The 26429-nt window shown below is 42.8% G+C and overlaps 1 protein-coding gene across 1 annotated transcript; it reads left to right on the top strand.

Annotated features, from left to right (window-relative positions):
- Positions 1 to 24: 24 nt before the first annotated feature.
- LOC109895662 (mevalonate kinase) lies at positions 25 to 25898 on the top strand. Its single transcript, XM_020489546.2, has 10 exons — positions 25 to 412; positions 13724 to 13871; positions 14270 to 14417; positions 15224 to 15379; positions 16120 to 16223; positions 16586 to 16631; positions 17071 to 17161; positions 18683 to 18802; positions 19009 to 19162; positions 24833 to 25898. The coding sequence occupies exons 1-10, from the start codon at positions 335 to 337 to the stop codon at positions 24982 to 24984; spliced, it is 1197 nt and encodes a 398-aa protein (XP_020345135.1). The 5' UTR covers positions 25 to 334; the 3' UTR covers positions 24985 to 25898.
- Positions 25899 to 26429: the final 531 nt, after the last annotated feature.

The raw sequence follows: 26429 nt of genomic DNA, 5'->3' as shown, positions 1-26429 counted from the left end.
CTCACCTCTAGCGCTGATTGGACATGAAGCAGAGCTATGGCCCGCTGGCTGCGTCGTGTTGACAGTTCACTGTCGCATGATGTTTCCACTATTATTACGGTAGCCAGCTATTTAAGTGGAAACAGCTTCATACTGACGTTTTATCCCTTTTAAAAATACATCGGGATTGTGTATAGACGACCCCTCATCATTCGGAGTGGTTGACGTATCACTAATAATAGCCCGATAACGTTTTCCTGGCGAATTGTCTGGAGACTAGCCAGCTAGTTACCTTGCTAACAACTAATAATTTACTTAGCGAATTCGCTGTACCAAAACGTAGCCCGCTATCAGAATGCATATCAAGGAATGTATCATGTCTGCACCTGGGAAAGCTATCCTCCACGGAGAACACGCTGTCGTGCATGGCAATGTAAGTACAGTACCGTTAGAGCGCAGTATAATCAGTGGACCACCTAGCTAGCGCCTGCCTTATTCCACACTTTGTGTTAACAGCCTGAATTCAAAATTGATTCAATATAATTTCTCCCCCATCTACACACAATACTCCATAACGACGAAGTGAAAACCTGTTTAGACGTTTTAGCAAATGTATTGAATGAAATAGAGATCTCATTTAAATAAGTATTCACACCCCTGAGTCAATACTTAGTAGAAGCACCTTTACAGCATTGAGTCGTCTTGAGTGTGTCTGTATAAGCTTTGCATATCTGGATATGGGGATTTTCCCCCCTCATTCTTTCTGGGACATTTTCTCAACCTCTTTAGAGTGATGGGGAGTGGTGGTGAACAGCAATCTTCAAGTCGTTCCACATATTTTCAGTGAGATTCAAGTCTGGGCTTTGGCTGGGCCTCTCAAGGATTTTCACATTCTTGTTCTGAAGCCATTCCAGTCTTGCTTGGGGGAATTGTCCCGTTAGACTGGGGCAAATATGTACACTCCAAGGTAGTTTCCACTCAGAAGAAGTTTCTCATCAAGGATTTGTCTGTATTTGGCTCCAGACATTGTTCCCTCTAGCCTTACCAGTCCTCCAGTCCCTACCACTGAAAAGCATCCTCATAACATGATGCTGCCACCACCGTGCTTCACGGTAGGGATGGTGTTAGATGGGCTTTGCATTCAGGTCAGAGTTACATTTTTATCTCATCAGACCAGAATCTTTTACCTTATGCCCGGTCTTTCACATGCATTTTTGTAAAGTCTAGATGTGCTGTCATGCCTTTTTCTCAGGAGTGACTTCTGTCTGGCCATTCTCCCATAAAGCCCAGATTGGTGAAGTGCTGTAGAGACTGTTGTCCTTTTATCATGTTCTCCCTTCTCGGCCAAGGAACTCTGTAGTTCTCTCAGAGTGGTCGGGTTCTTGGTCACCTACCTGATCAAGGTCCTTTTTGCCAGGTTGTTTGGTTGGATGGCCGGCTCTAGGCAGAGTCTGGGTAGTGTCATTTTTAACATTTCCCAATGATGCAGAAATTATTGTATACACTTTCCCAGATATGCCTCATCACAATTCTAAGTTGGACCCGTTCCCGAAATGGACCTGAGGACAACTAGACCTAGTCGGATACAGACCCGTTCCGATCCGAGTGAGGGAAGCAGCAGAATTGTTTAAAAAAATTATTAAAGGGAGAGGATGGAGGGAGAGATGTGCCGCTCTAACAGGCAGGGAGGGGCTGTACTGTGAGCGAGTGACACGGGGAGGAGGAAGCGAGAGATGAGACAGCAACCATCCAAGCCGACTCGCGCTATAGTAGGCTAATAGCTGCCATAGCTCGATTATTTATCATCGTATGATTACGTAGTATTGGTCTTGACTGGATCAAACCGTGAGAAGTTAGGTAGGTAGGCTAACTGAGGCTGTAGTGCATGCACTTTCTAATCCTAGTTACAAATAACTCCATTCAGAATATTAACTAGCAGCCTACCTGTTGGCTCTTGGTCATTGTAGCCTATCCTTCTCCTTTAACTTATAATTTTGTCATTTTAATTCCATCTTCCATTGATTAGATATCTCCTTACTTTTGCAACACACAGAGTGAGGCTCTGACTGTAGCCTATTGCCGCTTTGATGACTCATGGATTGGCCAACTACAAGCTACACGCTCCACTTTTGTAAAAAGCAAGAGCAGCAGCATAAATGATACCATTTCTCTCTTGCTCTCTACTGCAGCAGTCACGTTCAGATCCTTCCGGACAAGTCAGTCAAAATTACACATACCTTAGACCCGTGACGATCATATCAAATCCAACTCAGACCTGTGACATTATTTAGAATTCTGGATCCGGATCCTCTCGGGTCCAGGATTGGGTCTCGGGTATTCGCATACAGGTGGATTCGTGAAGAACTCTACTCTAAGGTGGGCGGAGTGTACCTCCCGACTACATCGAGTCGCTGTCAGTCGATATGGGGAAACAGTCGGTGGTTGTATTTGATTAACGGTTTATTTTAAAAATATAGATTTCAGCAAACAAAGCCGCACAGCTACAGAGGACAAACATAGGTAGAATGAATATTTTTAGAAGTATCGACTGACAATGACTCAACGTAGTCAGAGTCCACACACTTGTCTACCACTCAACTCCATTGATGTGTTGTAACTACATCGCAGAGTTGAGAAACCCTCAGCTAGCCAGTGAAGTAGAATTATTTGCTAGAATCAACAAACACAATTTGAGCCTAAGGGTGTTTTCACACTTGGTCCCTTTGACAGTTTTTGTGAACTCAGTGCTGTTTGCTTACATTTTTGTGCAGTGTGAACACTCCAAAGAGACTCAGACCCCTCCAAACGAGCCCCCGAAGCGAACCGAAAGGAGACCATCAAGAGATGGTCTGAGTTCGGTTCGCTTTAATTCCTTAGTCCGGTTCCCTTTAAGGCAGCGTAAACGCAAAGCTTCCCAGGGTCTCTTGTCATTATTTCCGCACCACACACTAGACTACTGCAACACTGTTTCCCCTGCCATAAACCCTTACATTGGTGCCACAAAAGACAGATGGTGTGCAGTTTCGCGGGAAAAAATGTGTAGCCTTTTCTTCCTATAAATCAGTCATCGGTGGAATTATCAGCCAATACCGATATAGCGCTAAAAGGCCAATATCAGCCGATAATATTGATGAACCTATACATTGGTCGGGCTCTATGTAAAAAGACCCATGATCACCAACGTGAGGTTTCTAGGAGCATGTCAAAGGCAAAGAGTTATTTAAAAAATGCATTCTTGTCAAACAGTTGGAAAAGGATTCTTAGAAAACATCTACCAGAAAAAGTCTTTAAGGTATTTGAAATACATAAACATAACTAATATCAACACTTATATTTAGTTTAGGATACTTTTTTCTGACACCGCCTAGTATATTAGTCCTGGATGGCAGTTAGCATAACAGGTGGTGGTGCAACCGGTCAGGATGCTCTTGATACTGCAGCTGTAGAACTTTTTGAGGATCCACTCCACTACAGCCCCGTCAACGTTAATGGGGGCCTGTTCGGCCCTCCTTTTCCTGTAGTCCATGAACAGCTCCTTTGTCTTGCTCACATTGAGGGAGAGTTTGTTGTCCTGGCTCCACAATGCCAGGTCTCTGACCTCCTACCTATAGGCTGTCTCATGGTTGTCAGTGATCAGGCCTATCACTGTTGTCATCAGCAAACAGGGGTGAACAGGGAGTACAGGGTGAACAGGGAGTACAGGACTAAGCATGCATCCCTGAGGGGCCCCGGTGTTGAGGATCAGTGTGGCAGACGTGTTGTTGCCTACCCTTACCACCTGGGGGCAGCCCGTCAGGAAGTACGGGATCCAGTTGCAGGGGGAGGTGTTTAGTCCCAGGGTCCTTAGCTTAGTGAGGAGCTTTGTGGGCACTATGGTGTTGAACACTGAGCTGTAGTCAATGAACAGCATTCTCACATAGGTCTTCCTTTTGTCCAGGTGGGAAAGGTCAGTGTTGAGTGCGATTGAGATTGCGTCATCTGTGGATCTGTTGGAAATTGGAGTGGGTCTCAGGTTTCTGGGATGATGGTGTTGATGTGAGCCATGGCTAGCCCAGTGCTACGGGGCGGTAGTCATTTAGGCAGGTTACCTTTGCATTCTTTGGCACAGGGACTATGGTGGTCTGCTTGCAACATGTAGTTATTAGACTCGGTCAGGGAGAGGTTGAAAACGTCAGTGAAGACACTTGCCAGTTGGTCCGCGCATGCACTGAGTACATGCCCTGGTAATCCGTCTGGCCCCACGGCATTGTGAATGTTGACTTGTTTAAAGGTCTTGCTCATATCGGCTACGGAGAGCGTGATCACACATTCGTCTGGAACAGCTGGTGCTCTCATGTGCTTTCGTGTTGCTTGCCTTGAAGCGAGCATAAAAGGTAAGCATGCATCATTTGGCAGCTCGCGGCTGTGTTTCCCTTCGTAGTCCGTAAACCCTGCCACATCCAACGAGCGTCAGAGCCGGTGTAGTAGGATTCAACCTTTGTTCTGTATTGACGCTTTGCCTGTTTCATGGTTCGTCTGAGGGAATAGCGGGATTTCTTATAAGCATCCAGACTAGTGTCCCGCTCCATGAAAGCTGCCGCTCTAGCTTTTAGCTCGGTGCAGATTATGCCTGTAATCCATGACTTCTGGTTTGGATATGTACAGTACCAGTCAAAACCTAGGACACACCTACTCATTCCAGGGTTTTAATTTATTTGTACTATTTTCTACATTGTAGAATATTAGTGAAGACATCAAAACTATGAAATAACACATGGAATTATGTAGTAACCAATAATGTTAAATATATTTTAGGAGACACACTTTGCCTTGATGACCGCTTTACACACTCTTGGCATTCTCTCAGCCAGCTTCATGAGGTAGTCACCTGGAATGTATTTCAATTAACAGGTGTACCTTGTTAAGTTCATTGTCTCAAACACATTAAGAAATTCCAATCAGTTGTGTTGTGACAAGGTAGGGGTGGTATACAGAAGATAGTCTTTTACCAAATAGGGTAAATGTCAAGAACAGCTCAAATAAGCAGAGAAATGACAGTCCATCATTACTTTGACTGACCTTCATGTCTTAATCTGGAAAATGTCAAGAACTTTAAGAGTTTCTTCAAGTGCATTCGCAAAAACCATCAAGCGCTATGATGAAACTGGCTCTCATGAGGACCGCCACAGGAAAGGAAGACCCAGAGTTACCTCTGCTGCAGAGGATACATTCAATAGAGTTAACTGTATGCCAGATTGCAGTCCAAATAAATGCTTCACAGAATTCAAGTAACAAGTACATCAACTGTTCAGAGGAGACTGCCTGAATCAGGCCTTCATGGTCTAATTGCTGCAAAGAAACCACTACTAAAGGACACCAATAAGAAGAAGAGACTTGCTTTGGCCAAGAAACACGAGCAATGGACATCAGACTGGTGGAAATTTGACATTTGTAACCGCTGTGTCTTTGTGAGATGCAGAGTAGGTGAACAGATGATCTCCGCATGTGTATTTCCCACATGAAGCATGGAAGAGGTGGTGTGGGGATGCTTTGGTGGTGACACGGTCAGTGATTTATTTAGAATTCAAGGCACACTTAACCAGCATGGCTACCACAGCATTCTGCACTGATACACCATCCAATCTGGTTTGCGCTTAGTGAGACTATCATTTGTTTTTCAACAGGACAATGATCCAAACACACCTCTAGGCTGTGTAAGGGCTATTTGACCAAGAAGGAGAGTGATCGAGTGCTGCATCAGATGACCTGGCCTCCACAATCCCCCGCCCTCAACCCAATGGAGATGGTTTGGGATGAGTCAGACTGCAGAGTGAAGGAGTAGTACGATTCTGACAGGATTCTTTTTTTTAAACCCAAACTGCCCCCTGTAATTATTTTTTTTCAATACATTTTTTCAGTTATGACGGAAGTGTCGCGATAATATTTGAATTGAGGAAGTGTGATCATAATCATTAGGATATTTTGGCGTTCCGCATTAAAAGACGTCCTAAAAGTCCCCCCCCCCCCCCAGCCTTCAGATGTAAGCTAAACAGCTCACTTGCACTTGATATGCGTTGTTAGGCTATGAATGAGAAACTGAACTTGTCATTTCCAATTGTTTAGCTCAGTTTTATGCTGCTTTGCGATCTATTATCAGCAAGGGTTGCATTAAATAGGCACAATATTTTTTTATGATGCATTTGACATGTTAATTTAATTTGTACAAAACGTATAAGCAAAGGCATTCACTGTGACAGTTGATACATGTAGGCCCTTCATACAGTCCATTCGGAAAGTATATTGACTCCATTTTTGTTATGTTACAGCCTTATTCTAAAATTGATAAAATATGTATATATAATACCCTATAATGAAAGTGAAAACAGGTTTAGACATTTTTGCAAAAAAACATTAAAAAAAAAATGAAATGCCTTATTTACATAAATATTCTGGCCCTTTGCTATGAGACTCGAAATTGAGTTTAGGTGCATCCGGTTTCCATTGATCATCCTTAACGTTTCTACAACTTGATTGGAGTCCACCTGTGGTAAATTCAATTGATTGGACATGATTTGGAAAGGCACACACCTGTCTATATAAGGTCCCACAGTTGACAGTGCATGTCAAAGCAGAAACCAAGCCATGAGGTCGAAGGAATTGTCCGTAGAGCTCCGAGACAGAATTGTGTCGAGGCACAGATCTGGGGAAGGGTACCAACAAAAATGATCCCGCATTGAAAAACACTGTATATATTTTGAATGAAGCTACAATAGGCTATTCAATTGTATTATTTTCGTACAGTAGTGTATTATCCGCAGTAAACAAAAACTTGTTTACACTGTTTCTTAACATCTGTCAAAAACCCATCATGCATATGTAACAGTATAGCTTCTGTCACTCTCCTTGCCCCTACCTGGGCTCAAACCTCTGCACACATCAACAACTGACACCCACGAAGCATCGTTACCCATCGTGCCACAAAAGCCGCGGCCCTTGCAGAGCAAGGGGAACAACTACTTTAAGGTCTCAGAGCGAGTGACGTCACCAATTGAAACGCTATTAGCGCACACCACCGCTAACTAGCTAGCCATTTCACGTCGGTTACACTTAGTCACACTGTTACTACTGCCTACACCTTAGCTAGCTAGCTTAGATTTCTACTGCATCAATGGATTCGCAGGAAATAGTAATGTTGTGCTGGGAGCTGTTTCAGACTATCAGGGCTGCCAACTTATTGCAGACTACATTTTGACACCTGAGCCAGAGAGTGTGTCCATCAGCGACTCCAGACACCGACGTTGAGGCCAAGCCCCTTGAGGCAACTGAGGAAGACCACCCGTTAATGTTGGCTCTTTCAATTACGGTGCTTCAGTCGGTTGAGGGGTAATATGTCAGTGATTCTGGACAAGAAATTGAAAAGGTTCGAGTTCAGGTGCACTTGCAAGTCCAATGAAGGGAGGCCCTGCTATTTGCTTTTTACCCCCAAGGAGATGGTCGAGACGTGACCAGTTTTAATGAACTCACCAATGGTAAGTGCTTGCCATTCAACTATTAGTCAAGTTTAGTTTGCTGTGTGTGATGAGACAAATAGACTGACTAGCTAGCTAGCGTATTAAAGCCGAGAGCGAGACCTTAACATATTTGCAGTAACTTATTCGACCTGTGCGTGTGTGGTGGGTGCTTATATTTGTCCTAAAGACAGGTTACATAAATGCATGAAATGGCCATCAATAACGTTATCAAATACCTTCATATCAATACTAGTAAAACTGTGTACTGTTTGTTTGTGTTCATGTATGCTTTTGAATGAGTGTAGGTTGTGTAATTATTGATATTTGAAAATGTATTGGCCAAAATAGATGACAATGACTGAATGTCAATATATAAAGAATTATATATTGTTATCTTACTTTTCCAGAGAAAAAACGAGTAGCTTTTTCCAAGAACCTCTGCAAGAAAACGTTCAGCTCTAAAAGGAGCAAACAAACACAAAGGAAAAATCAGAGGACATGTTTCCTTGATGGCAAGCAAATCTGAAGAGAAACATTCAAGTTCCTACACTTAGGTTTTCTTTAGAGTAATACAACTTGGATGTTTTCTGTTTATTATTGGAGCTGCAACAGTGGTAATGAGGTACTTCAGGAAGAATGAGTAGTAGGCTGTATCATGAATAGAAATAAGAGCTCAGAATACATTGTTCCTTTCAGCACATATTAAAGGCATGTTTTAAGTTATTTTCTGGTTTCAGAATTTCTACAAATAAGCTGACAGCAGTGATAAAGTTCTACAAGGAACATGGTGTGGTTCCAAGGAAGAAGTAGTGTGGTGGTCGTCTCGCCAGCAAACAGGTGCTGTACTACGAGGACATTCAGCGACTCGTCCACTACGTCAACAACTTCGCCAATGTCCACGCGATGCCGCTCCCAGGATGGAACCCTTGATTTAAAAAGGGCAGACATCCGGGTGCTACCGACAATTTCAGACCAAGTCCTCTGTGTGGCACAAGTACAAAATATTGATGCATGAACTTGGTGTCTTCCTGAATTTTGATACTTAGAATTGTATCAAACGTTCGTCAGCTCAAGCCAGCGGACCAGCGACAAAGACTCCCACACAAATTGGATCCAAAAAAAGACGATCAGTCCTCACTCTCTGGGGACGTGTGTGGACATATTTTCTTTAACATTTCTCATTTTAGTTGCTTCTTAGAGAGCCCAGAGCTTACTCTGACCCGTTTTAGCTCTCATCTCCTCCATCCTCTTCCCTGTTTTAGCTCTTTTCAGATGTAGTTTACTCTGTGCTCGGGGACGTGTCAGACTGAAACAATTTGTTTGAGTATAGCCTATACACATTCTGCGACACGTATTTTATAAAGAGATGTTATTTAACGCGCTAATTATTTTTAGGGTCACAACCATGATATGTGCGAGGACTACATGGGATGTGCACGCATTTGTCTGCACATGCATGTGCACATGCGCCACGAACGCGTGCACACCACACGTAGTCCTCACACATGTTTCGAACATGTGCAGTATGAGTTTCTCTGTCACACATACTGTATATGCGTGTACGTGTGTGAAAATAAGTGAATGTAGCCAATGTGTATCCCGTTGCTTGTATGTGTACAAACGTATACATGTGATCGTGTATGCATATTTGTGCACGACAACAATGCAGACGGACACTATGTCTGTATAGTTAGAGCAAGATGTCATTTTGTGTGTGTAAGAAGAACACGGACACGTCAAGTCAATGGATTTCATGGTTTGGTGATGTTCCGCATGTAAATGGCACTAATGGAGGCTGCATAGGGGAGGACGGATCAAAATAATGGATGGAACAGAGTGAATGGAATGGCTTTAAACGCACAGAAACCATGTGTTTGATATGATTCCGCTCCAGCAATTACCTCGAGCCCATCCTCCCAAATGAAGGTGCCACCAACCTTCTGTGAATGGCACGTAACTCGCTTGATATTTGGAGTAGAGAGAGCTCATGTTGGTCTCATAAGGAAGCTAACATTCTTCTCTTTCCGGCACTGTATCCGACTCCATGTGTTTTGGGGTCAATGTGACTGATTATGATACAGAAAGTCGCTTTACACAAAGTTGATTCCCACAAAAACTTTATTAATGCACTTAAAATTGGTCCCTCCCAAAGAGGATCTATTGCCTCAGCGAACAGAATGTGTGAATGGGGCTCTGATGGGCAGCCTCCCTGTTCTCTCTTGAACTATGCCATTACTGGTTAAAGAGACAGCTCACACGTTTATAAATTAAGCTCATTTCTATTTAAATGTTGTTGATCAGTCCAATGAAACAGGTTGCAAGTTGATTCATCTGTAGCCCCATGAAATCAGCCAAAACACGCTCCGTAACTTAATGCATGCACACACTCCTGTTTGAATAGGCCTAGGCTACATCTTGATTTACCCAGTTTATCAATAAAGATTTACCATTCTAATTCACTGAACAGAAATATGAACACACAAAGCTTATTTCTCTAAAATTGTTTGCACAAATGTGTTTACCTCCCTGTTAGTGAGCATTTCTCATTTGCCAAGATAATCTATCCACCTGACAGGTGTGGCATATCAAGAAGCTGATTAAACAGCATGATCAATACAAAGGGGCACCTTGTGCTGGGGACAATAAAAAGGCCACTTTAAAATGTGCAGTTTTTTCACACAACATAATGTTTTGAGGAAGTGTGTAATTGGCATACTGACTGCAGGAATGTCCACTAGAGCTGTTGCCAGATAATTGAATGTTCTTTTCTCTACCATTAGCCGTCTCCGTCATTTTAGAGAATTTGGCAGTACGTCCATCCAGTCTCATAGCGTCTCGTGGGCGAGCGGTTTGCTGATGTCAACGTTGTGAAAAGTGTCCCATGGTGGCGGTGGGGTTATAAAGTATGGCCAGGCATTTTATTGATGGCAATTTGAATGCAAAAATACTGTAACGAGATCCTGAGGCCCATTGTAGCCCCATTTAAAAAAAAAGGTATCTGTGTCGAAAAGATGCATATCTGTATTCCCAGTCATGTGAAATCAATAGATTAGGACCTAATGAATTTATTTCAATTGACTGATTTCCTCATATGAACTAACTCCGTAAAATCAATTAAAATGTTGCGTTTATATTTTTGTTCATAATAAATGGATACTATTATGTTATGTAGTTAGATTGATTCACTAATGCATTCATGGCTGCCTCTGAAAAATGTTGACGTAAAAAAAAGTGTAATTTAATGATATTGAACTCAAAAGAAGCTCAACAATTGAACAGAGCGTTAGTTGAGTTTGTCTGGATCTTTCTGTGACTTTTTGGTTTCTTTTTTTTTGCCTTGGTATTGTTTTTTAAAATGTTTTTTAGTATCATGATACTAAACCTTAACCTGGTTTCCAAGTCAAAATTCTGGTATCGTGACAGTAAAGAAAAGTACAGTTCAGTACAGTGCACAGTAGATTTATAACTAAACCAAGATTGACCAGTACCTGTCATTTCCAGTTTCCAAATGATTCCTAGTGGGCAGAGCAAGCAAGGTGGGCAGAGCCAAGCATGCGCTAGCGTGATCCTATTGGCGCGTTTTTAGCACATATCTCCGTTAGGGAACGCCTACTCCGAAGTGCACGTGTGCAATATCTCAATTCACCTTTGCACTCGTTCTACACAGCACGATTTAAAAAAAACGAAAGTCTACAGAACTTAGTCCAAACTGTTCATAACATATTCTAGTTTTGTGAAACAGAGAACTGTATTGAGAGCAAATGTTAGATCAATGAGAAAATGTAGGCCAAAATCTGACTGCCTGTCAGTGGAAATGTCAAGCTGATGCTTCACATTTATACACTACCTGTCAAAAGTTTTAGAACACCTAGTCATTCAAGGGTTTTTCTTTATTTTACTATTTTCTACGTGTTCTACATTGTAGAATAATAGACATCAAAACTATGAAATAACCCATGGAATCATGTAGTAACAAGTGTTATACAAATTAAAATAGCCACCATTTGCCTTGATGACAGCTTTGCACACTCTTGGCATTCTCTCAACCAGCTCCATGGGGTTGTCAAATGGAATGCATTTCAATTCATGTGTGGAATTTATTTCCTTAATGCGTTTGAGCCAATCAGTTGTGTTGTGACAAGGTAGGGGTGGTATACAGAAGAGAGCCCTATTTGGTAAAAGACCAAGTCCATATTATGGCAAGAACAGCTCAAATAAGCAAAGAGAAACGGCAGTCCATCATTAATTTAAGATGTGTTATTTCATAGTGTTGTTGTCTGCACTATTATGTAGAAAATAGTAAAATATTGAAAAACTCTTGAATGACTAGGTGTTATAAAACTTTTGACCGGGTAGTGTACATTCAGTGAAATATCTGTCTCGTTGTTCAATCTGTGGTAGGGATGTGACAAGTGTACCATTTTGTTCAAGTTTAAACCATAAGAAAAATCCTATAATGACTTGATTCAGATATGATCCTGCGTTTTGACCGCTAGTTGGCAATGCAGTTTAATCCACTGAAGTCCTGGATACCTACCAGACTGCACTCTTACTGCTGTCCCCCACACACTCGGCAACAATGGTAGTTAATGCCGTTTTAGGTTTCCTGCTGGGTGCCTCTCCTCCATGTTCTCAGATGTCAGTACATGGGCTGTGTGATGGCTCGTTTCAGTGATGCATGACAGCTTGTTCATAGATGTCCAACAATCTGCTGTTAACGCCACGCATTGTGTTTGAGAGCGCGCGCTTTTTACTTGCAGAGCAATCATACAATTTCTCTATCCGGGCTGTCACGTTTTTTTTCGGCATCTTCCGTCTGGTTATAGATATGCCATTCGGACATTGAAGCCGTCATCCTCTACCATTGACAATGTCTGCATATCAATTGCAATACTTTCTGTAGTCGATGTTGTGATTTCTCTCACTACGTCCCTTATCGCACTGCTGCCAGCAACGGGTTGGGTCTCATGTTCCCTCCCTTTCAGCGTTGCACCTGAACTGCCACTGTAGCTCAGTTTCACCTCGCAAGGTTAGCAGATTTCACCACCTTCTCATTTAATTTCTCAAAGTATTCCCATACAGGATTTTGCTGCTGCCGCTTCACTGTCTCACTCTGACATTTTTCCAACTGGTAATGACGAGCGGAGCGCTTTATATCCGTGGCAAATAATTTGAAAGATACCGATTTCCTCCTAACGTTACAGCATTGCTGCATTAGGTATTTGTTTAATTCGTTTTCCCCCCTTTATGATGGTGATCGGGACCTGTTAGTGCTAAGTTAACTGCACTGTGATTTTAATTTTGTGAAAAACTAAAACGATTGGTTAGGGAGCTTTTCTAAAAGTTAACGATCCCAATTGAATTTATACGTCACACCCCTAATACACAGTAGAGCCCACTAGAGTTGAGTACACTACACTATAATGAACTATACTGTACTCTACTGAGCTCTTCTGTGCTGTCCAAACTTGTGGAACATATAGACGTCTATGATTGGTTCAGATTTGGTCCGGACCAACCAAATTTGGTCTTGTTTGGTGGCAGAGCTCATTAAAATAATAGCCTGTGTGTAGGATAATACCCAAATATGCAAAATAAGGATATTGCATATTTCTGCCTTTGTGTACCTGTTGAGGATACGTCACCATGAAGAGAATGGCATTCATAACCATAATTATGCATTTTTGTGCAGTACAGAACAGAAACCCATGATGTAATTCTTTACCGCAATGCTGTTCCCTGGTGTAAATCCAGTTCAGTTACTGTAGTTCAATAACCAAAAATAGTTTTTGTTCGAAGTCAAGGTGTCATCATAGCTGACACCTCATTATTTTCTGCAGACATATTTGAATCTTAATTCAGAGCAGATATTTAAGAGTTTTTGTAAAATGGTCACAAAAAGTGGCAGATCTCCACAGTTTTAATAGTACGTGTGCTTTGGAAACATTTTCTGTGTAAATTGTTGAAAGTATTCATTGTGCGTAGAGTTTGTATGGTTTGTTCAACTTTTTTTTTGTTGGCATAGGTAACATTTTAAGTGAACAACCTGAGTCTCAGTGCAACTCCTTTACCATGGAATTGCCCCCAGGCTAATACAACATCTTTATACACTCATGTATTCATGAAAGTTGTTCACCCAGTACAGACAGTCTATTCTGTGTTTGCACTGAAAGAAGATTGGTTGTTGACATGAAATTGATTTGACTATAACCACAACAACAATTCAGAGGTCTGTTTTCTCCAACCCCTGCTAGGTGGCTCTGGCTGTGAGTTTGAACCTGCGCACATACCTACGGTTGCAAGCCACATCCACCAGTAAAGTCTGCATCAATCTCCCCAACATCAACACTTTCCTCAGCTGGGATGTGACCAAGTTGCAGCAGCTGCTTCCTGACTCTGGAGGTGAGAGGTGCTTTCTGGCTGGAGGATTGAAATGTAGTGAATTTGAAGGGGTGGCCCGAGTGGGATTGGAACCCTGGTCCCTGTGACTCAGTCCAACACCTTAGCCATTACACCAAGAGGCTTAAACCTCCTGACAAGGTAGGTGTTGTACTAAGTTTGCTACACTACCCCCTTGGAAAGTCATATCCTTGTGTCTGTGCTATGGGACATAATGGCCTCCCAGCAGCTCCATTCCACTTCTGACACCAATGCAGCAAATTTGGGAGAGAGCCTGAACTGGACTTGAACCCCAAAACTATTGGTCAAGCTGTAAAACAACAGCTCAAAATATAATTGTTGGTTTTCTTTGTTTTATTCTTCTGTGGTAATGTTGTCTATTTGTGTAATTCTGCTTACAGCTGAACTGGGGAATGTGAATGAGCTTGATGCAGAGCTTGTCAGGAGGCTGCGAGACTTGGTTGGTGTATCAAATGGAACCTTGGATACTCGCAGCATGGCCATCTTAGCCTTCCTCTACATCTACCTCTCTGTCTTTGCTGGGTCAGGGTAAGAATTGAAATTGATAGAGCTAATTTATATAGGAGTGTTAACATAGTATAATTCTAATCTTGACACCCAAGAACCAAACCTCTAATGAACAATACAGACCCCATGCTAGTGAGGAAGACTTAGGCAGCTGGGAGCTGGGCGGATGCTAAAGAGTAGGCCTAATCGGGGCTGACGCGGGCAGCGCTAGGCTAGCGGGTTTGAGAGAGGAGTGGACGGGCTCTGACAGGACGGACAGCCACTAATTAGAAGCTGGCACAGGGCCCCCGCTGCAGCCTTAACAAGCCTGGATGTGTTTGTCCCTGGGGAGAAGAGCTCCACAATTAGTTTAGAGCACCCGCGTTTCCTGTCTGCCCAAAAGGAGTCTGACTGTCATGGACATTGACAGTGGAGCAAGTCTACTCAGCTCACACCCATGCACATATGCACACCACACTAGTCATTCCCGAGGAAAAGTACTGCTGTGCCTCGGTCCTTTGGCCTGTTTGATTGGCCTGTTTGATTAAGATCACAGGAAGTGTGCTTTCTGGATATTTTTGCTGTATGAGCTGTTGCAAAGTGTGAGGTTTTTGTGTGAGATGGGTACCCAAAAGCCTTATACAAACAGTAGTAGGTACCAACAATAGCCCAGTTTTAAAGTGATTTCATGGAAAGTGTTTATTTATTGTGTCTTTTCCACCCAAATTATATGCTTTTCTCCCTAGCATATCTTAGTCTTAATAAATCATACTACTTTCCTATTCCTAGATATAAGCACATCTAAGCTGAGAATGAGAATTTGGTTCATGGTTCTTGCTCCATCGCAGGGAGTTACCCAGCCTGACTGTGTCTGTGTGGTCAGAGTTGCCAACTGGAGCGGGTCTGGGGTCAAGTGCTGCCTACTCTGTGTGCCTGGCTGCAGCTCTGCTCTCTGCCAGTGGGACCATCCCTTCTCTACTCAGTGACCAGGAAAGCACAGCCAGGTAATGACTGCACAACAAATTGTCTACTAGATCTAATAAAATTGCAACATTTAAATTGTCTATTGGAACAATGTAAGCCATATTTGTCTTAGTCTGCATGTACTGTAGTTTTATGTAGAGTACTTGCACCACTCAATGCACAGTCAGACAATGCACGGTTCTCTCACCGTAACGTATGTCCTAATATATACAGTGGGGCAAAAAAGTATTTAGTCAGCCACCAATTGTGCAAGTTCTCCCACTTAAAAAGATGAGAGAGGCCTGTAATTTTCATCATAGGTACACTTCAACTATGACAGACAAAATGAGAGAAAAAAACCAGAAAATCACATTGTAGGATTTTTTATGAATTTATTTGCAAATTATGGTGGAAAATAAGTATTTGGTCAATAACAAAAGTTTATCTTTTTTATTTTTTCTATACTTTTTTTATCTGTTATTTTATCAGGTAAATTGACTGAGAACACGTTCTCATTTGCAGCAACGACCTGGGGAATAGTTACAGGATGAATGAGCCAATTGTAAACTGTTTTATCTCACATGTATTGGGTACTGCCGCCACTGAAGGATGCTATTCCAAAAATCAGTTAGGACTTTGTTACTGATGTCCTCACATGTTAGTATGGGTAGGGCTCATCACAAGCACAGACTGAAGGACAGCAGGGAAATGCTGATGGGGCTTGAATGCCCAGTGTACATTATTGTAATCATCTCTACTATATTTCATCATGTTTCGACAGGTGGGGTGAGGTGGAGATGGAGCTGATCAACAGGTGGGCGTTTCAGGGGGAGAGGATCATCCATGGGAACCCGTCGGGGGTGGACAACGCCGTGGGGACATGGGGTAAGACCCAGATCCCTCTGCCTTTTGCACGCAACACCACAGTACCACACAGCTTTGCATTGTGATGTATGATACCATGAACTGTGTATGTGGACACTACAACGGAATGATATGATACAATCTGGCAACATTTGTCGTCTGCAGAACTCAGTGTTGTAGGGATTTATCTCGTTGTAGGATCTCTGTGAGAAGGCAGACGTTATTTGTGCGGATGTTACAGTAAACTGAGGGGAAATGTGCTGCACTATTCCTTTGTGTGTTGCGAGGGCTGTTTTGCGGTCAGAAAATGTATGCTCTATTGTGTTCTTTATTTTCATCCGATGCCCATTTCTTTCACTTTGTTTTGACTCTTTTTTTTATAGGTGGCATATTGAGATACCATTCTGGGAAAATAACTCCCCTAAACAGGTACTGAACAGTTTTTTGCTTAACAAATCACCTTTCCATGAATATGCTCGCTGGGCCTAATTTACATTGACAGATTTACAGACTGTGATAGCAGACATCATTTTAAAGTAGTCTACTGGGTTGGGAAGGGATCCCAGAATGTTATCCAGGTCAGTGGGGGGTCAGCCTGTGAATTATACACTTGAGCGAACATTCCAGCAGGGCAGGTGGAATTTAAATCCCCAAGTGAAGTTGAAATTGACTACTTTAGAATGAAGATGGCATTGCCCATGCTGTCACAAGAGTGGTCAATGGAAAAGATAGGCGATGCTCCCTCTGTGGACTCTACTATTGCCACTCGTATGAGGGAACCCATAACAGTAGCAACACCTGGACAAATACAGGTGCATCATGTGGTATTATATTGATAACCTGCCTTTTTTTATTTTCCCATTTGCAGGGTCCCAATGTTAAGGATCCTACTCACAAACACCAAGGTCCCTCGCAGCACCAAGGTACTTGTTGCTGGAGTGAAGGACAAAATGAACAAGGTACTAAATGGCTGCCATCTCATCTCCCCTGTGTTCACCTCCCCAGCCCTGTAATTAGTGTAATCGCCTGTGCTTTCATTTGTATGGGAAAGGCACTCTGGGGCCTGGCATTGAGTGCCTTTGGGTCATTCCGTGTCATTTCAATCACTTTCTGACTGCACAACTTTTAGATTTCAACAAAACCTTCTGTACATGTTTGCCCGTGGTAGAAGTTGTCAGAAAGTGACATTTTGGACCTGAATGCCAAAACATTCAGGAGATAGAGGTGCTCAAACCACCCTACCATGGGCAAACATGTACCACCCTACCACCCTACATGTAAACCACCCTACCATGGGCAAACATGTACCACCCTACCACCCTACATGTAAACCACCCTACCATCAATGAAAAAGATACATGTTTGAGTTTGATATAATCTTACAAACAGGGTTGTCAAAAAATATATTTTTTTACCTTTAAAATTAATTATCTAAATGTGATTTATTTGAATTTTAAATGTTCATACAGTATCTGTTGTAGCTTAGATGCAATTGTACATAATCAGAGGTGTTTGTGTTGTGCCCACCATTGGTTGAGACAGCATGCTCTTGTATGTTTTGGCTGATTTAATTTACAAAAAAATTCAATAGAATTTACATTTCTACTTTCAAAATGGTTGGAAAGATGATTGGAGGTCCACACATCAGAGAATGTTGACCTGAGTAGGAATATTCATTGTTTTAAAATAAACTGTCAATCTTCCACAGTAAACCTATTGAAATCATAGAAATATAGATAATAGAATAGACATTTCCATTCAAGTTGAAATTCAACGGTGGGTGGACTGGTGTCCATCTTTCTGTTAGTAATTTAAATGGAAATATATCCCGTTCTATGAATTCTGTTTCTATGACTGCAACGACATCCCCCCCCCCCTGTATTCAAGATAATGCCGTGTCTCAATTTATGACAACACACATACATTTTTCATTTTAAACAAGTATCTAGAAATTAAAAAATGATTTGACAACCCTTTTTGTAAGCTCAATCTCCTGAATCTTTGGGCATTCAAAAAGTCCCTTTCTGAACACTTCTGACATGGCCAAACATGTATGGAAGGTTTTGTTGAAATCTAAAGGGGTGCAGTCAGAAAGTAATTGAATTCATATGGAATGGCCAGTTCATAAAACATGGAGATGAAGCACTCAGCTAGCACCCCTGTGTGGCGTTGCCTTGACGACACCCACAGGGGTGAGCACTTCTGTTCTGTTAGATTGACATAGGTGGTGTTACTGGCAGTGTTATGTTTGGGGGGGGGGGGGCAAGCAATGTTTTTCACTCAGCACTGAGTGACTGGCTTTTTGTGTTGCTGCTGTACGGTATCTGACTGTTTAAATTATTATGACCACTAGATGAGATATGAGTATTTGCTGCTTAAGTCTGCACTGTGGACTTCCTTTAGTATATTTAGTGTTGTTCAATTCCTTGTAAAAAGTATTAATTCTATGTTTATTTGCTGTCCCCCCCCCCCCCCCCCAGTTTCCCTCTATTATAAACCCTGTACTGGAATCTGTGAATGCAGTCTCCTGCACCTGCGAGCAGACCTTATCAGAGATGACCAACGACACCCCCACACCAGAGCACTACAATATCCTGGAGGTACCGTATGGAAATGCATGCACACGTTGCCTATGGACAGTGTGTCCTGGTGCTGCAGACACACTACCAGTGTGACACAGTGTAGAAATGATTCCCTTCCTCTTACACACGGTAAAGACTACAGCTGCATGAAAAGACTAAATAGTATTTTCATGCAAAAAAAAAAGCTCAAATAAAAACGACAGCTGCTATTATGTCTACCGTAGGAACTCATTGACATCAACCAGCACCACCTGAACGTGATGGGTGTAGGACACCCGGCCCTGGACACCCTGTGCCGCGTCACCTTGGCCAGAGGGCTACACAGCAAGCTGACTGGTGCCGGCGGAGGGGGCTGTGGTATCACCCTGCTTAGACCAGGTACTGTAGCTCGCTATCTACTTACCTCCCTATCTGGCTTACAGTAATCAAGTGGGGACCATCATCTTTGGTCCTCATCTTCATTTTGGGTTACCAGAGAGTTAACATTTTCTATTTGTAATTAATCTTTTTAAAAGTGAGAGACATATGAAAGGACATCTGTAGATTTGGCTCCATTGTATTGATTGGATGTGGGGGTGTGGGGGGGGGGGGGGGGGTTCCTTCCTGCTGGAATTATTGTATGTCCTGGAAATCTCTACCTTAGTTGTCCTTATCTTCTTCCTCGTTTTAGGGAAAAGCTCTGTAGTCTCAAACCGACGGCGTAGAGAAGTAGGGATATATCAGTACGCCAAGAGAGTGACAAACAGGATCCTATCTTCCACAAAAACAAAACAGGCAGAGAACCTGTCTGAATCCACTGCCTTCTTTGTTTATGCCTGCAGCCTGTAACACGTTGCATTTTAAATCAGCTAAAGATCTCCTAAATATATCCCCAACTGATGTTGATTTGCTTTGTTGTACTAGCAAACAAGTGTTGCACATTTTTGTGGTTTGAAGCTATTTTCCAAAAAGTTTACTTAAGTGTCTGTTTTCCCTCCCAGTGCTCTCAGATCAGCTTTGGGCTTAAAGGCTTTGATTTGAGGTAGAGCAGGGACGAGCATGCAGTAAAATAACCTGCTATCATCCTGCCTTGTTAAAATCCACCACTGTCTGGTGACGTGCTAAATATTTATAATTTCTTTGCTGATGAGCATTGTAATGTTTTTTCCTCCACATAGAGATGTACTTTAGCTTATGGTTGGCTCTTCAGCTAAGTAAATACTACTATTACTAATAATACTGTATATGCTATTTCGCAGATGCTTTTCATCCAAAGCAGCAAGTGAGAGCATCATTTTTTTAGTATATTTGACCCCTACAACCCACAACCCTGGAGTTGCTAGTGCCACTCAATTTCCCACTTATGCCGGTCATACACTACACTGTTTCGCCACGTTTTTGCTGTCCCAGGCTAATTTTCATGATCGGGGTGAAATCCTATGAACTTGGGCTAGTGTCAGTACGTCAGGACTTGTTTAGTTTGAGCGGATCAAGGACTCAACAATGATGGCTGTTCCATTCACCAGACCCCTGTTGGTTGTGCATCTTGTAGTATGAGCATTGCTACGATGCGATTAGACAAGGACTACTGCTAATAGCCAATGAGCACTCAGCATGTGAGACCAAATCAATGATGGCTAACACGGAACCCAAACCGTTTGCGCGCGTGCACCATCTTGCATAAATGTATTTTGTCCCCCCACACCAAACGCGATCACGACACGCAGGTTAAAATATCAAAACAAACTCTGAATAGTCCTATCGGACAATTTTTTTTTCCTTTTTTTCTTGGGCCTCTATAACTATATCAAAATATTTTGCAAATTGGATTGATTCCCTCTACCACACGGAACCCCACTAATCCTACCGACAGAAACGCATGAGGTGGCTAAAAACAGACCTCCATCCTATGCTAGCTTGCTACCGATGGCCCGGCTAGCTGTCTGAATCGCCGTGACCCCCACCAACTTCACTACTCACTGGACCCTTTTGATCACTTGACTAAGCATGCCTCTCCTTAATGTCAATATGCCTTGTCCATTGCTGTTCTGGTTAGTGTTTATTGGCTAATTTTACTGTAGAGCCTCTAGTCCTGCTCTCTATACCTTATCCAACCTATTAGTTCCACCACTCACACATGCGATGACATCTCCTGGTTTCAATGATGTTTCTAGAGACAATATCTCTCTCATCATCACTCAATACCTAGGTTTACCTCCACTGTATTCACATCCTACCATACCTTTGTCTGTACATTATACCTTGAAGCTATTTTATCGCCCCCAGAAACCTCCTTTTACTCTCTGTTCCAGACGTTCTAGACGACCAATTCTCATTGCTTTTAGCCGTACCCTTATCCTACTCCTCCTCTTTTCCTCTGGTGATGTAGAGGTGAATCCAGGCCCTGCAGTGCCTAGCTCCACTCCTATTCCCCAGGCGCTCTCTTTTGATGACTTCTGTAACCGTAATAGCCTTGGTTTCATGCATGTTAACATTAGAAGCCTCCCTAAGTTTGTTTTATTCACTGCTTTAGCACACTCTGCCAACCCGGATGTTCTAGCTGTGTCTGAATGCTGGCTTAGGAAGACCACTGAAAATTCTGAAATTTTCATCCCAAACTACATTTTCAGACAAGATAGAACTGCCAAAGGGGGCGGTGTTAGCCTGCAGAGTTCTGTCCTACTATCCAGGTCTGTACCCAAACAATTTGAACTTCTACTTTTAAAAATCCACCGCTCTAAAAACAAGTCTCTCACCGTTGCCGCCTGCTATAGACCACCCTCTGCCCCCAGCTGTGCTCTGGACACCATATGTGAACTGATTGCCCCCCATCTATCTTTAGAGCTCGTGCTGCTAGGCGACCTAAACTGGAACATGCTTAACACCCCAGCCATCCTACAATCTAAGCTTGATGCCTTCAATCTCACACAAATGATCAATGAACCTACCAGGTACCTCCCCAAAGCCGTAAACACGGCCACCCTCATAGATATCATCCTAACCACCTTGCCCTCTAAATATACCTCTGCTGTCTTCAACCAAAATCTCAGCGATCACTGCTTCATTGCCTGCATCCGTAATGGGTCAGCGGTCAAACGACCTCCTTTCATCACTGTCAAACGCTCCCTGAAACACTTCAACGAGCAGGCCTTTCTAATCGACCTGGCCGGGGTATCCTGGAAGGATATTGATCTCATCCCGTCAGTGGAGGATGCCTGGTTATTTTTTTTAAATGCCTTCCTAACCATCTTAAATAAGCATGCCCCATTCAAGAAATTTAGAACCGGGAACAGATATAGCCCTTGGTTCTCCCCAGACCTGACTGCCCTTAACCAACACAAAACATCCTATGGCGTTCTGCATTAGCATCGAACAGCCCCTGTGATATGCAGCTTTTCAGGGAAGCTAGAAAACAATATACACAGGCAGTTAGAAAAGCCAAGGCTAGCTTTTTCAAGCAGAAATTTGCTTCCTGCAACACTAACTCAAAAAAGTTCTGGGACACTGTAAAGTCCATGGAGAATAAGAACACCTCCTCCCAGCTGCCCACTGCACTGAAGATAGGAAACACTGTCACCACTGATAAATCCACTATAATTGAGAATTTCAATAAGCATTTTTCTACGGCTGGCCATGCTTTCCACCTGGCTACCCCTACCCCGGTCAACAGCACTGCACCCCCCACAGCAATTCGCCCAAGCCTTCCCCATTTCTCCTTCTCCCAAATCCAGTCAGCTGGTGTTCCGAAAGAGCTGCAAAATCTGGACCCCTACAAATCAGCCGGGCTAGACAATCTGGACCCTTTCTTTCTAAAATTATCTGCCGAAATTGTTGCCACCCCTATTACTAGCCTGTTCAACCTCTCTTTTGTGTCGTCTGAGATTCCCAAAGATTGGAAAGCAGATGTGGTCATCCCCCTCTTCAAAGGGAGGGACACTCTTGACCCAAACTGCTATAGACCTATATCTATCCTACCCTGCCTTTCTAAGGTCTTCGATAGCCAAGTCAACAAACAGATTACCGACCATTTCGAATCTCACCATACCCTCTCTGCTATGCAATCTGGTTTCCGAAATGGTCATGGATGCACCTCAGCCACGCTCAAGGTCCTAAACGATATCTTAACCGCCATTGATAAGAAACATTACTGTGTAGCCGTATTCATTGATCTGACCAAGGCTTTCGACTCTGTCAATCACCACATCCTCATCGACAGACTCGACAACCTTGGTTTCTCAAATGATTGCCTCGCCTGGTTCACCAACTACTTCTCTGATAGAGTTCAGTGTGTCAAATCGGAGGGTCTGTTGTCCGGACCTCTGGCAGTCTCTATGGGGGTGCCACAGGGTTCAATTCTTGGACTGACTCTCTTCTCTGTATACATCAATGATGTCGCTCTTTCTGCTGGTGAGTGTCTGATCCACCTCTACGCAGATGACACCATTCTGTATACTTCTGGCCCTTCTTTGGACACCGTGTTAACAACCCTCCAGGCAAGCTTCAATGCCATACAACTCTCCTTCCATGGCCTCCAATTGCTCTTAAATACAAGTAAAACTAAATGCATGCTCTTCAACCGATCGCTGCCTGCACCTGACCAACATCACTACTCTGGACGGCTCTGACTTAGAATTCGTGGACAACTACAAATACCTAGGTGTCTGGTTAGACTGTAAACTCTCCTTCCAGACCAATATCAAACATCTCCAATCCAAAGTTAAATCTAGAATTGGCTTCCTATTTCGCAACAAAGCATCCTTCACTCATGCTGCCAAACATACCCTTGTAAAACTGACCATCCTACCAATCCTCGACTTCGGCGATGTCATTTACAAAATAGCCTCCAATACCCTACTCAACAAATTGGATGCAGTCGATCACAGTGCCATCCGATTTGTCACCAAAGCCCCATATACTACCCACCATTGCGACCTGTACGCTCTCGTTGGCTGACCCTCGCTTCATACTCGTCACCAAACCGACTGGCTCCATGTCATCTACAAGACCCTGCTAGGTAAAGTCCCCCCTTATCTCAGCTCGCTGGTCACCATAGCATCACCAACCTGTAGCACACGCTCCAGCAGGTATATCTGTCTGGTCACCCCCAAAACCAATTATTTCTTTGGCCGCCTCTCCTTCCTGTTCTCTGCTCCCAATGACTGGAACGAACTACAAAACTCTCTGAAACTGGAAACACTTATCTCCCTCACTAGATTTAAGCACCAGCTCTCAGAGCAGCTCACAGATTACTGCACCTGTACTTAGCCCACCTATAATTTAGCCCAAACAACTACCTCTCTCTAATACTGTATTTCTTTTATTTATTTATTTTTGCTCCCCATTATTTTTATTTCTACTTTGCACATTCTTCCACTGCAAATCTACCATTCCAGTGTTTTACTTGCTATATTGTATCTACTTTGCCACCATGGCCTTTTTTTTTGCCTTTGCCTCCATTATCTCACCTCATTTGCTCACATCGTATATAGACTTGTTTATACTGTATTATTGACTGTATGTTTGTTTTACTCCATGTGTAACTCTGTGTCGTTGTATGTGTCGAACTGCTTTGCTTTATCTTGGCCAGGTCGCAATTGTAAATGAGAACTACCTGGTTGCCTACCTGGTTAAATAAAGGTTAAATAAAGGTGAAATAAAATTAAATAATAAAAAATAGCTCCCTTATTTGACACAAGTGTTTTTTAAATATTTTTTTTACCCCTCGCCCTTACACATTTTTTTAATCCAGTTATTTGTTTTGTCCCACTTATTTGGCACCACTGGTGTGCGCGCCCTTCTGCTGTTTGCTTGCGAGGGCTTTGTGAGCAGCTCTCACAGCGGCCATCAAACTCCCACAGCACAGAGCTCTAGGGTGCATCCAGGGCAAAGGGTGCCAATTGTGTAGCAGCCGAAGTCATTCTCAGAGATGAATTAGGTAAAAACCTACGCAGATGTAAACTAATCCTCTTGCACAGAAGGCACGCACGGAGGGGCAAACACTGTCGAGTCGTGTGTTTTGAATGTAGCTCACTGTTTGTGACTTTGTTTTTCTTTGATTTCCTCTGGTAGAAACGGAGTGCTCGGTGATCCAGAACACTATCCAGGACTTGAGAGACTGTGGCTATGACTGCTGGGAGACCAGTGTAGGTGCAGAAGGCGTGCAGCAGCACTCTCCCCTCGCCGTCAAAGAGGAGGCCCTGGAGGTTTTAGCACGCTACTGAGACACACTGGCCATGGGTCTGCCCTTCCTATGGGTGAACAGGTGATGATTTGCTCCATTACTTTGGCCTACCAAGTCTTCTATTGTTAAGGCCTGACAACTTCCAACAGAAGAGTTGGCTACAGCACAATACAGCATGGGACATGCATAAATGCTAATAGCGCTTCTGTAACGACCAACCGTCAAGACAGCCTCTTTGTTTCAGGGGAGGACAGTTGCTAATCACCCACTCATCATATATTTTTCTGCCATTTCATGAGGTCATGGAACTAAGATTGTAGGGGCACTAGGCAGGTGATCACACCTCCCTTTTAAAATAAGTGGTGTTCTAGTTTTCATTATTTGGTATGCACTGTAGCCCTCCCTATCCCCTGGCTTGAAATGATTGTTTACTAATGTGTATTTAAACTGTTTTTGGTTTAGCAGGAGCTTACCACGAAACTTCAAAGGAAGATGTTGCAAAAAAGCTAGATAAACCCAGTGCGTAGCAGTGTGTCTAGGTGCTAGTATTTAAAAACGAGTAAAAAATGTATTGAAAGATGACAGGCGACCGACCTTGACTCCAGTGTATATTTGCTTTTCTTTTTAATATTAGCATTGCATCAAATTCAAAGTTGGTCACCTGATTTCTTTTTCTTTTTTTCAGTTTGCAGTTGTTTACACTTGTTTTTGAATATCAATACCTTGGTTGACTTGTTCTTCGTTTCAAATGAGGGTGCTGTGAGCCATTTGTGGTATAGATGGCAGCAAAATGTAAGAATGAACTAACCTCTTAACTGACATGAGCAAATCGTAGCGAAGAGATTGTCATTCAAGTTTTGCTTCAGGTGTTAATACAATGCCAAAGCAGATGCATTCCTAGGTATACAAACCTTTTTAAAACTGAAAATAAAATTTGCATAATTCATTGTGTCACATAAGGGTAATTGTTTTCTCAATGTGCAAAGCAAAAATGTAATTCCTCCATATTTTTGGTGGCGAGAGACCATCTTTTGAAGACAGCCCCTCAAGCTCTTCTTTCCAAGAGATGAGTATGAACTTGAAAATGACAGCATTTCTCTGATTTCTTTGGTCATCAAATATGTCTGACATCACGCCACAGACCAAGAATTGCAAGGCCTTTAAAAATAACTATTGGTAGGTAGGCTACCTCTCTGCCTCTGCCTTTCACATTGGTGTTCACGGTTGTAATATACACTCAGTGGCCAGTTTACTAGGTACTCCACTCGGTTCACGAAAAAGGTTCACTACTACAGACAGTGAGTCACGTGTGGCCGTGGCTTGCTATATAAAGTAGGCAGACAGGCATCGAGACATTCAGTTACTGTTCGATTGAACGTTAGAATGGGCAAAACGAGTGACCTAAGCGACTCTGAGCATGGTATGATAATCGGTGCCAGGTGCGCCAGTTCCAGTATCTAAGAAACGGCCGGCCTCCTGGGCTTT

This window comes from Oncorhynchus kisutch, linkage group LG8, assembly GCF_002021735.2.
Source record: "Oncorhynchus kisutch isolate 150728-3 linkage group LG8, Okis_V2, whole genome shotgun sequence".
NCBI lineage: Eukaryota > Metazoa > Chordata > Actinopteri > Salmoniformes > Salmonidae > Oncorhynchus > Oncorhynchus kisutch.
Note: the sequence above shows the minus strand (reverse complement) of the source record. Positions and strands in the feature narration are given on the sequence as shown.

Excerpts from the sequence above, each read along its gene's own strand:
- LOC109895662 (XM_020489546.2), top strand. The coding sequence starts at position 335 with ATGCATATCAAGGAATGTATCATGTCTGCACCTGGGAAAGCTATCCTC. Across the intron at positions 16,224-16,585 it reads CAACGCCGTGGGGACATGGG|GTGGCATATTGAGATACCAT; the intron begins GTAAGACCCAGA and ends TTTTTTTTATAG. Across the intron at positions 18,803-19,008 it reads AGCACTACAATATCCTGGAG|GAACTCATTGACATCAACCA; the intron begins GTACCGTATGGA and ends TGTCTACCGTAG.